The sequence below is a fragment of the Phocoena sinus genome, chromosome 11 (genome assembly GCF_008692025.1).
Source record: "Phocoena sinus isolate mPhoSin1 chromosome 11, mPhoSin1.pri, whole genome shotgun sequence".
Classification (NCBI taxonomy): Eukaryota; Metazoa; Chordata; class Mammalia; order Artiodactyla; family Phocoenidae; genus Phocoena; species Phocoena sinus.
Genome location: NC_045773.1, coordinates 37,678,772 through 37,691,801, shown reverse-complemented (window position 1 = coordinate 37,691,801; position 13,030 = coordinate 37,678,772). Strand labels below are relative to the sequence as shown.

General features: G+C 35.2%; 1 protein-coding gene across 7 annotated transcripts in view; it reads left to right on the top strand.

Annotated features, from left to right (window-relative positions):
* DOCK3 (dedicator of cytokinesis 3) overlaps window positions 1–13,030 on the top strand; it is a 421,452-nt gene that overhangs the window by 80,783 nt on the left and 327,639 nt on the right. For all 7 annotated transcript variants that reach the window (XM_032648825.1, XM_032648824.1, XM_032648821.1 and 4 more), the window contains exon 3: window positions 1,041–1,081. In XM_032648825.1, coding sequence (XP_032504716.1) covers window positions 1,041–1,081 — 41 coding nt within the window. The remainder of the gene's footprint in view (window positions 1–1,040; window positions 1,082–13,030) is intronic.

Sequence of the window (13,030 nt, the reverse complement as noted above, 5' to 3'; positions counted from 1 at the left end):
GGATAGGGTTTTTTTGGGCAGTCCTTACTCTGCCATACCTGCTGATGTCATTCTTTATCCTGTTTAAGATATGGTAAAGTGTCACATTGGTAAGGTTATCACTTACCAAAAATGAAGATATTGAGACTCTCAAGTGTAAATTGAGTTATTCAAATTTATGATCTCATGTGTTGTACTAAACAGAAATAAGGGTATTATTTTATTGTTTGTTATGATTTCAGGGGAGAAAAAGTTGATTGTTTTCCTCATGGCTTTGTTGTGGAACTTAAAGGTTAATACATGGAACAACTCAATTTCAGAACATGGAATTAAGGATAGTAAGCTCTCAGTTAATATTAGCTATCAACAATCTCCTCTTTCTTTTTTCTTCATATTCCTCCTTTAAATATAACTCTTAGCTTCCTCTTCTACTCATTGGAGTTGTTTCCCCTTAAATCCAAGTAGAGAAACTATAGCAACCCTCTGAAAATAATAGATTGGATTTAAGAAAAGTTGGTAAAAAAATTTCCTTTCTCTGAAAATTGTTTTTATTGTGTAATTTTAACTTTCATTGTTATTGCTATTTATGAATGGTGAGAGGGAATAAATGAAGCACTGATGTCAACTTCAGCAACTGGAAAGCCAAGAAATGAGGGTGGTGTAGTTTAGTGCACGGGAGAGTCAGTGAGACCAGGAAATAGAAAGTCTGGGCTGTACTCCCTATCTGCCACCAAAAAAGCTATATGATTTTGGCATTTTCCTAACCCCTAATAGTTTCCTCTGAGAATTTTCAAGGAGTTGCATATATGTCCTCTGAAATCTTTTCTAATTATTTTTTTTGTCTTATTCAGTTGAAAGGGATTTTGTACTTTTTGATGAAAATTGGGAATGTTGTATTTATTGTAAGATTATTTCTTTTGGAGTAAACTACGCTTAATAAAGGCATAAAGTGCCTAAAACTTACTAGAAAGTTTTGCATTAATTAATTATCCTAAAAATAACGTCTCTTACAGAAAGTGACAACAATATGATTTTAATATCTTTTGTATGCTTTGTTTTAGGTTGGTATAGAGGAGTTTCAACAAAGAAGCCAAATGTAAAGGTAATGAAAAGTTTATTGTTACCTTTTCTAATGTAGAAAGCAGCCTAAGTATATTTGTTTGATATAAAAACAATTCTTACTTGTCGGTCTTTGAATCTTTTACACTAACCACACTCATTCTTTCCTTTATAGAACTGTATCAGACTCTACTCTGTCTCAGCAGTATTAAAATGACCTTTTAAAAAGGACAGAAAAGTGTGTGTATGGTAATAGATGCAAAACTTATTTTGAAAAAGCCTATTTAGGACATTTAATATTTTTTCCTTAAAACAGTTGACAAAAGTACATTGACTTTTTCATAGGCCTAGTCCTGTATAGTCATGTGATTAGTTAGATGAATTTATTTCTAAAACGGAAAAAACTTTAAAAATAATGTTCAGTTAGCTACATCTCTGTTGATCATAACGTTCTTGTTAAAATATGAATTTAAATAAGACTTTTAAGTGCCAAATGCTTATTTTATGGGCTAGATTTATGTGTTTATTCTATTACCAATTAATAGTAATTTGATCAAACAAAATATATTTTAATTGGTAGTTATAATACATGTAGCAACATTTTTTTCCAGTAATGCATTTGCAAAAACTTCTTTCTGCTTTACTTTATATTATCAGTTTTTCTTATATATTTTTTGTAGGCTTAATATTTAGTGTATTATGCTTTTTCTTATGTAGAAAATACCAAAATTACCACATTACTTTTATTAAAAAATAAAAATTTTCAGAGTTGCAATCATCAATTTTGCCAGTAGAATCACTTGTTTCATTAGTTTTTAAGGTAGTGATCATAAGAAGACAATATCTTCATACTTTCATTCCTCATAGCTAGGGCTTCTTATCCATGGCAATGTTGACATTTTGGGCCAGATAATTCTTTGTTATCTTGTACATTATAAGAAATTTAGCAGCATATATGACCTCCACTCACTAACATCTCCTCTCAAGTTGTGGCAGTGAAAAATGTCTCCAGACATTGCCAAAGGCCCTGGCCCTGGGGGGTGGGAGGTAGGTGGGGTGGTGGTAGTAACATTGACCCAGTTAAGAACCACTGCTCATATGTAATTTTTTACTTTGTGTCTCTAGTTTTAAGACACACTTTCAGGTGTTATTTCCATCTCAGGAAGGCTCATGTGGAAATAACTTCTATTTGTATTTTATGTTTGTTACCTTGATTTGAAATTGTCAAAAATTTAGAACTTGAATAAATGAGAAATCTTATAAATGATTGGAAAGCTGTAATTTGTGATATTACGTGCTACTTATTTATTTTTATTAATATTTGTGATCTTAGCCACCCCACCACCTTGCTTCAAATACTAGGGTTTGGGGATCAGTGTGGAGACAGTGGTCTTTGAAATTATTTTATTTTTGTCTTTAAAATATCAGTTGATGCACAGTGTGTGGCTTGAAAACCTTGTTAAGTGGGATATGAATGATGATACCCTTACAATATTATCTATTGCTGTGCTGCAAAGCACCCCAAAATATAGTGGACTAAAACTAATCATCATTCTGTATAGGTGACGCCACTTGTGGCTACAGTTATCTGGGGGCTCAGCTGGCTGGAATGTCCAAAAGGGTTTACTCACACGTGTGGTATGTTGGCAGGGATGGCTAGAAGGCTGTCCTCAGCTGGATCACCAAAATAGCTACGTGTTGTAACCTCAAGGTCTCTATCTTTCCATGTGGCTTCTCCAGCAGATTAATCAGAGTTCTATTTTAGAGTTAAGGAGAAGTGCTCAGAATCTCATACCTATTTTCCAAATTCTTTTTCCTGCAACAAAGGTGTTTACAGCCTGTGGGAGAGGCCATTTTGTGATTAATCTTAGCAATGATTTGATAAACTAATCAAAATGAGGGAACCAGATGACACTAATCTAAAGTGTTAGAGGGAATTCCCTGGTGGTCCAGTGGTTACAACTTGGTGCTGTCACTGCGGTGGCCTGGGTTTAAACCCTGGTTGGGTAACTAAGATCCCACAAGCTGAGTGGCGCAGCCAAAAAAGAAAAAGAAAAAAAGAATTCGTGTTAGAGCTCATTTTGTCTGATCAGACTCCTTTAACTTTTTTAGTTTGGGCTAATGTAGTACTTTTGAGGTTGTGTATTTTGGTAATACCAACTCCATCCTAGAATCTTAGATCACTGTAGCATTTATTAGCGACATGTATGTATATACCTCTTGATAGCTAGTATTTATATTCTTAAACTTAAAAAAATTAACAGATGGAAATACAGTATTAACTAAATTTCACCCTGTGGCAGTGGTATTTTATGGAACTATGTTGAAAATTCTTTCATGTTTGTAAAAGATAATCATTTAGTGATTTTACACACATAGAATGATTAAAAAATGCATCCCTGTATATCTTTTATTTATCTTAATATTATGATCATAATAATTAGAAATTTCAATAGGTTTTTCATAGCTATTAGTGGCTAAAGAAAAATGAAAAAGTTTACTAATTAAACTGTGTCTTTAGTTATGTACAATTTATACTAATAATAAAACTTGAAATAGCCCAAATAAAATAGTGTCTGAACTAGATAGCATTCAGAAATAATTAGTAAATGGTAAAGCATTTCTTTGTATAAAAAGTTTTGCTATAAAATGCCTTTTCAGTTATATATTTTTGTGACCATATATTAAAATTGTACAGTTTAAGAGAAGTATAATATGCAGGTAATATGTAATACTAAATTTTGTGAATTAAAAAGTAGGAGAATAAGATAAAATTAAGGAAAAGGAGAACATATATTTGATGATAATTTTGTGCGTTTTATAAAGCATATGCCCAAGAGAAAAGGAATGAAATTCAAGAGAATTTATATTTACTTTCGTTTTGTGGTTTCAGGATCAGTTCTTATACAGGAATTGTCAACTGGATACCTAGAATTCTGCCATATAGGAACAGGACATTATTGAATGTTTTACACAGCAAAAACAGAGGTATAGAGGTATGAAATTGCAAGGCATGTTCAGGGAATGGTCAATAGTCCAAACTGGCTAGGGCATAGTGCCTGGATGAAAGTGAAAGATGGTAAGGCAGGAAAGGTACATCGGATCCATATTTACAGAGTCTTACATACGAAAGACTGTAAGGAATCCTAAGGAATTTGGATTATGTCTCTTTGGCAACAGGGAATCTGTCATGTAACAGAGGCACAGATTTACTCTTGCCATACAGTATAACCATGAAATAGAGTTTATTGGAGAAATAGTAAGCACCTGTTAAAGATACATATTTAAGTACTTATGGGTAATTTCTGAAATTTGCTCTAAAGTATGGCAATGGGTAAGAATATGTACGTGGGTATTAATTAATCAAGATTGGCAAAACATTGATCATTGTTGAAGCTGGGTGGTAGGTTTGTGGAGGTTCAATATACTATTCTCTCTTAATTTTGTATGTAATTTGAAATGAGTGTAACATTACTTATTTTGTAGAATTGTTAGAAATCAATGAGCTTATATGAAGCTCTTAACACAGCGCCTAGTATATGGTAACAGTACAGTAAATATTTGTTTCTGTTGCTATAACAACAACTGCTATGATAGCATAGGACTGGAAATGAGACTTTAAAGACTGCCAGCGTCTTGGAGGACAGAAAAAGAGGTACTAGCACATGGAGTTTGAGAAATGGAGGTCATAGCTGGCTAAGGAAAAGAAAGTTTTTAAATAACAGAGTAATTAATGATTTCAAGTACTGCAGAGTAGTCTAGTAGAATAGAATGGGTACTGAGTAGGGGCCATTGTGTTTGACAGAAGGCCATTGGTGATGTTTTAGAGAATCCCATGTAGTCATAGGATGATAGTGGCAGAAAGCCAGAGTCTAGTGGGTTGAGTGATAGAGAGAAGGTAGAGTAGTTACCACCGTAGGTTATGGGTGAAAGGAAGGAAGTAGATGTAGATTCTTGGGAATATAAATAAGGCTGTAGTGGTGATTTTGTGAGTGGAGGACTGATGAACATTTCAAATTTGATTTAGGTAAAATTCTGGAAAATGCTAGTAATTTATAATGCCTTAAACCAGTTACATGGTTGCCTGCCAATCTATCCCTGAAGAGAGGGATAGATTACAAAAAGATATGAGGAAACTTTGGGGGGTGATTCAAATGTCATTATTTTAATTGTGCCATGGTTTCACTGGTGTATGTATATGCCAAAGCATCAAATTCTACACTTTAAATATGTGTAGTTTGTGGTACATTATCATTTCAGTCTCTCAACTTACTTTGTAGCTGTGATGGTTCATTTTAATACAGACTTGGTCATACACCAAGTCATAATGAGACCTAATCTAATGATTTTTTTTTTTAATGAAGGAAAGTGCTAATTATCATCAGTAGGAGCTCTCCTAACTGAAAACTTTAAAAAAATTGACATTTTATCATGGTTATTCTGTACTGAAATGTGGGTTTGTGATCTGGAATTTACCTAATAGCTACATTTTAAGTGTTCTCCATTAATGGATCTTATTATTAGTGTGTTTGTGTTGTTGTCAGTGGGGGAGAAGATGGTGGGAGTTGAAGGAAGTGAAGGCTAGGTGATATTTTGTGTCATGCTTATTTGTTGTTGTGTTTGGAGGCCCTCAAGACCCAAAGACTTGAAGATTTGCCCTGGGGACCCAAAGGACTCATTATGTAATTGTACTCACAGCTGTGAATAATTACTGTGGAAGGATACAAATCAAAATAGCAAAGGTGCATGGGGTAAAGTCTGGGGAAACCAGGCACAAGCTTCTAAGAGTCCTTTCTCAGTGGAGTCATACAGGAGAAGCTTAATTCCCCCAGGAGTATTGTGACAACACATATGAAATGTTGCCAACCAGGCAAGCTTGCTTGAGACTCATAGCCAGAGTTTTTATCAGGCACTGGTCCTGTATGCAACCTCTGTGTAGCATGTAACAAAATTCCACATTCCCGGAAGGAAAGCAGGCGTTCAGCAGCATAAACCATGTTGTTTGTAGAGATAGTTGAGGCACAGTGAGTACTTCTTATCAGTTAATGGTGGGAACCCAACCAAAATTAAGTATAAATTTAAGTATCGGACTTTCAATTGGTCCACTTTTTCAGCAACACTTTTTATTTTCAGTCTTTTTAATTTTAGACATTCTAATGGATGAGCTAGTGGTCTCTTGCTTTGCTTTTAATTTTTATTTCCCTAACGACTAAAGAGGTTGAACACCTTTTCAAATGTTTATTGTCCTTTAACCTCTTTTTTTTTTTCTATGAAGTGTCCATATCTTTCATCCATATTTTATTGGGTTGTTTTCTTATTGAGTTATATGAATACTCTATTCTGAATACAAGTTCTTGTAAATATATTCTTTCACTGTGTGGTTTGCCTTTTCATTTTCTTACTGTTGTGTCCTGAAGAATAGATTTTAATTTTGAGGAAGTCTAATTTGTCATTAAATTTTTTTTTGTTTTTGGTTGGGGCTTATAGTCTATCTTCAGTATCTTTGTATAACACATTCTCTCAGTTTTGATTAGTTGTATTTTGCAAGAGATTTTTCTATTTCAGTATATTTTTGAATTGTCCTAGATATTCATGCTATTTATTTTTTAATGTCTGTAAGACATTTAGTGATGATCCCTCTTTCATTCTAGGCTTTAGGGAGCTGTGTCCTCTATTTTTCTTGGTCAAATCTATTTAGATTTTTGTTGTTTTGATCCTCTCAACTTAACTTTTGACTTAAAAGGGGTTTTTTTGGTCTGTTTCACAGATTTCTCCTCTTTATTCTATGCATTTTATTTGCTTTGGATTTACTCACCTTTATTTTTCAAAAATATTTTCATTGGGTATACAATTCCCTTTATTTATTTCCATTTTATTTTTAACATCTTTATTAGAGTATAATTACTTTACAGTGGTGTGTCAGTTTCTGCTTTGTAACAAAGTGAATCAGTTATACATATACATATGTCCCCATATATCTTGCCCCTGCATCTCCCTCCCTCCCACCCTCCATATCCCACCCCTCCAGGTGGTCACAGAGCACCAAGCTGATCTCCCTGTGCTCTGCGGCTGCTTCCCACCAGCTATCTACATTACGTTTGGTAGTGTATATATGTCCATGCCACTCTCTCACTTTGTCCCAGCTTACCCTTCCCCCTCCCCATATCCTAAAGTCCATTCTCTAGTAGGTCTGCGTCTTTATTCCCGTCTTGCCCCTAGGTTCTTCTGACCATTTTCTTTTTTTTTTCTTAGATTCCATATATATGTGTTAGCATAGGGTATTTGTTTTTCTCTTTCTGACTCACTTCACTCTGTATGACACACTCTAGGTCCATCCACCTCACTACACATAACTCAGTTTCCTTCCTTTTTATGGCTGAGTAATATTCCATCGTATATATGTGCTGCATCTTCTTTATCCATTCATCTGTCAGTGGACACTTAGGTTGCTTCCATGTCCTGACTATTGTAAATAGGGCTGCAATGAACATTTTGTACATGACTCTTTTTGAGTTATGATTTTCTCAGGGTATATGCCCAGTAGTGGGATTGCTGGGTCATATGGTAGTTCTATTTTTAGTTTTTTAAGGAACCTCCATACTGTTCTCCATAGTGGCTGTATCAATTTACATTCCCACCAACAGTGCAAGAGGGTTCCCTTTTCTCCACACCCTCTCCAGCATTTATTGTTTCTAGATTTTTGATGATGGCCATTCTGACTGGTGTGAGATGATACCTCATTGTAGTTTTGAGTTGCATTCCTCTAATGATTAGTGATGTTGAGCATTCTTTCATGTGTTTGTTGGCAATCTGTATATCTTCTTTGGAGAAATGTCCATTTACGTCTTCTGCCCATTTTTGGATTGGGTTGTTTGTTTTTTTGATTTTTAGCTGCATGAGTTGCTTGTATGCTTTGGAGATTAATCCTTTGTCAGTTGCTTCATTTGCAAATATTTTCTCCCATTCTGAGGGTTGTCTTTTGGTCTTATTTATGGTTTCCTTTGCTGTGCAAAAGCTTTTAAGTTTCATTAGGTCCCATTTGTTTATTTTTGGTTTTATTTCCATTTCTCTAGGAGGTGGGTCAAAAAGGATCTTGCTGTGATTTATGTCATAGGGTGTTCTGCCTATGTTTTCCTCTAAGAGTTTGATGGTGTCTGGCCTTACATTTAGGTCTTTAATCCATTTTGAGTTTATTTTTGTGTATGGTTTTAGGGAGTGTTCTAATTTCATTCTTTTACATGTAGCTGTCCAGTTTTCCCACCACCATTGAAGAGGCTGTCTTTTCTCCACTGTATATTCTTGCCTCCTTTATCAAAGATAAGGTGACAATATGTGCGTGGGTTTATACAATTCCCTTTAAATATGTCAGTTCATTGTCTTCTGGCTTTATAGTATTTCTAATGAAAAGTCTTTATTAATTCTTATCTTTGTTTCTTGTACTATAGTGTTTTTAAATATTTGTTTTGATTTCTGGATGCTTTTATGATTTATCTTTATCATTGTTTTGGGCAATTTGCTTATGATATATTTTGGTGTTTTGTGTGTGTATGTGTGTGTTCATCCAAATTTATATCATGGAGTTTCCTATATCTGTGGGTTTGTGGTTTTCATCTAATTTAGAAAAATTTTTAAATGATTTCCTGAAATATTGCTACTTCTCTTTGGTTCTCCAGTTCCACATATGTTACACTGTTTTATAATATTTCAAAGATTTCTACTTCTAATTTAATTTATTTTTCGGTCTTTTCCCCCAGGTCTGTTTGGATAGTTTTAATACTAGGTGTTAAAGTGTGCTACTCTTTCTTTCATGTATCTAATTTGCGATTAAACACCTCAAATGAACGTTTTCATTTAGATGTTCTGTTTTTCAGCTCTGTTATTTCCATTTTGTTCCATTTTGTATACTGATAGCACTTCCCTTATGTTTTCTTTTAAATCTTGGAGAAATTTTAATAGCACTGTAAACTTCTGCTAGTTCCCAATATATATCATTTTTGGTCTCTTGCTATTAACTGCTTTTTCTCCTGGTTATGGTTTAAATTTTTACATATCTGGAAATTGTTTTGTTTTCTAGAATTTTGAAGTTATATTGTTGAATTTCTTGATCTGAATTTTGTCATCTTTTAAAAAAAGTTGAATTCATTTTTGCAGGCACTTAATTTACTTGTAATTCAGCTTGATCCTTAAGGTTTGTTAGAGTGTGCCTATAGTAGCCTTTACTCTAGGGTTGTTTGACCTTACTTTTTTTTTTTTTTAAAGGATAATCAGCATATATACTTTTTAAAATTAATTAATTAATCAATTAATTTTGGCTGTGTTGGGTCTTTGTTACTGTGTGCGGGCTTTCTCTAGTTGCGGTGAGTGGGGGGCTACTCTTCATTGCAGTGCACGGGCTTCTCATTGTCGTGGCTTCTCTTGTTGCGGAACATGGGCTCTAGGCCTGCAGGCTTCAGTAGTTATGGCACGTGGGCTCAGTAGTTGTGGCTCGTGGGCTCTAGAGCTCAGGCTTAGTAGCTGTGGCACACGGGCTTAGTTGCGCCGCAGCATATGGGATCTTCCCGGGTCAGGGCTTGAACCCGTGTCCCCTGCATTGGCAGGCGGATTCTTAACCACTGCATCACCAGGGAAGCCCCTGTTTGACCTTACTTTTAACATGCAGTGTTACTGGATCTTTATTTGAAGAACCATGTGTTCACTGAGCTCTTTCCATTGTGGTCGATTAGAACTTTAATGTGTACCAGTCTTAGGTATGCTCTAGGAATTGTTCAGCTTATAGCTGTCAATTATTAGTTACTCTTTCCTTGGCCACATAGAGTCTCACTCTCTCTAACTGCAGCTTAGTTTTCAGCTAAATACTCAATGGAATCTCTCTGAAGAATTCTGTACTTCTTTCTCTTCATGATTCCCTTCTGTTTTCTGCCCCACAAAATTCAGCTCTCTCAGCCTTCTCCTACTGGTGTTTGGCTTTTAATCTTAGTGACAGTGGCTTACTCTGTGCTGTCACTCTCTGGTCAATAAAGGCCTCCAGGCAAAAAGTGTTGGAAAATTGTATGACTCATTTAATTTGTTTCTCTTCTCCCAAGATCACATTCCTGTGCTGCTGGTTGTCCAGTGTCTAAAAACATTTGGCATATATTTCAGACTTCTAGTTGTTTTTGATGGAGACAGATCCTGTTGTTGTTATTGTTGAGAAATATTAAGTAAGCATTCTATCATAAAGAATAGAAGAGAGTTTTTATTCGAGCCAAGCTGAGGACCAGCCTGGAGTGCAGCCTCCACCAAAGCACTCCAGAGAAGCACGGTTTTCAGCACAGTTTTATATCTTGTAAGAACAAAGAACTGCATCAAACATGACAGGACTCCATTCCTTCAAGGTTTCAAAAGAGACAGATTAGCTCGTACACAGTGAGTCAGTATGACCTTGGCATCTGGGAGGAAAACCTTATCTTCGAAGCAGTACTAGCATTGGTGTCATAAGAAGGGAGGCATTTATCCCTGTCTTCAAAGTGGACATTCTTGTTACTTCTAGATAATGCATTCTTTTCTTTAATGGTGAAAGCCCATGTGCAATGTATGTTTGACAGACTGTAAGCCAGGCTGTTCTAGTTGACATAAATTTCAGGCCAAATCATGTATAAGCCAGAATGGCTTCCCCATACCCCAATATGCAAAAATTTCTTCCATCATTATACTTTATATTTTTGAGATGATTAAAGATTTATGTGCACTTATAATAAATAATATAAGCAGATCCAGTGTACCCTTTGCCTGGTTTCCTTTATTGATAACATCTTAGAAAACTATAGTACCATATCAAAACTAGGATATCATTAACCAAGAATTCCAAGAATGGAGACCTGGTTGAGGCCAAAAAAAAAAAAAAAAGTTTATTTGGGGTTTGTTAGGACTGCAGCCCAGGAAGCATAAATCCAAGACAGCACTTGAATTGTATTCCACTGGACTACAAAATGGGGGAAGCTTATAAAGGCAAGACCCACAAGGGTACAGAAATTGTTTGTCAAGAATTAGGATTGGACTGAAAGCAGCAGAGTATGCATTCTTTTCAAGTGCACATGGAACATTCTCCAGGATAGGTCACATGCTAGGCCACAAAACAAGCCTCAGTAAATTTAAGAAAATTGAAATCACATCGAGCATCTTTTCCGACCACAATGCTATGAGACTAGAAATCAACTACAAGAAAAAACTGCAGAAAAACACAAATGCAGGGAGGTTAAACAATATGCTACTAAACAACCAGTGGATCACTGAAGAAATCAAAGAGGAAATAAAAAAATACATAGAGACAAATGAAAATGAAACAGGATGATCCAGAACCCATGGGCTGCAGCAAAAGCAGTTCTAAGAAGGAAGTTTATAGTGATACAAGCTTACCTTAGGAAATAAGAAAAATCTCAAATAAACAACCTAACCTTGCACCTAAAGCAACCAGAGAAAGAAGAACAAACAAAACCCAGAGTTAATAGAAGGAAAGAAATCATAAAGATCAGAGCAGAAATAAATGAAATAGAGACTAAAAAAACAGTAGAAAACATCAGTGAACTAAAAGCTGGTTCTTTGAAAAGATAAACAAAATAAGTGAACCTTTAGCCAGACTCTCAGGAAAAAAAGGGAGAGGGCCCAAATCGATGAAATCAGAAATGAAAAAGGAGAAGTTACAACTGACACCACAGAAATACAAAGGATCATAAGAGACTGCTATCAACTACTATATGCCAATAAAATGGACAACCTAGAAGTGGATAAATTCTTAGAAAGATACACTCTCCTAAGACTGAACCAGGAAGAAAAATTTCTATTTCATATTTTCTGATGAACAGACCAGTTACAAGTGATGAAATTGAATCAGTTATTTAAAAACTCCCAATGAACAAAAGTCCAGGACCAGATAGCTTCGCAGGTGAATTCTACCAAACATTTAGAGAAGAGTTAACACCCATCCTTCTGATACTTCAGAAAATTGCAGAGGAATGAGCACTTCCAAACTCATTCTATGAGGTCAGCATCACCCTGATATCAAAACCAGACAAAGATATCATAAAAGAGGAAAATTACAGGCCAGTGTCATTGATGAACATTGATGCAAAAATCCTCAACAAAATATTAGCAAACTGACTCCAACAATGCATTAAGAGGATATACACTATGATCAAGTGTGATTTATCCCAGGAATGCAGGGATTTTTCAGTATCTGCAAGTCAATCAGTGTGATGCACCACATTAACAAATTGAAGAATAAAAACCATATGATCATCTCAGTAGAGGCAGAGAAAGCTTTTGATAAAGTTCAATATCGTTTATGATAGAAACTCTCCATAAAGTGGGCATAGAGGGAATATACCTCAACATAATAAAGGCCATATATGACAGACCCACAGCTAACTTCGTACTTAATGGTGAAAAGCTGAAAGCATTTTCTCTAAGATCAGGAACAAGACAAAGATGTCCACTCTCACCACTTTTATTCAATGTAGTTTTGGATTCCTAGCCACAGCAGTCAGAGAAGAAAAAGAAATAAAAGGAGTCCAGATTGGAAAGGCAGAAGTAAAACTGTCACTATTTGCCAATGACATGATACTATGCATAGAAAATCCTAAAGATGCCACCAGAAAACTACTAGAGCTCGTCAATGAACTTCGTAAAGTTGCAGGATACAAAATTAATATACAGAAATGTGTTGCATTTTTATACTCTAACAACGAACTATCTATCAGAAAGAGAAATTAAGGAGACAATCCCATTCATCATTGCTTCAAAAAGAATAAAACACCTAGGAATAAACCTACCCAAGGAGGTAAAAGACCCGTGCTCGGAAAGCTGTAAGACACTGATGAAAGAAATTGAAGACGACAGAAACAGATGGAAAGATATATACCATGTTCTTGGATTGGGAGTATTAATATTGTTAAAATGACTATACTACCCAAGGCAGTCTAGAGATTGAGTGCAATCCCTATCAAAATACCAATGG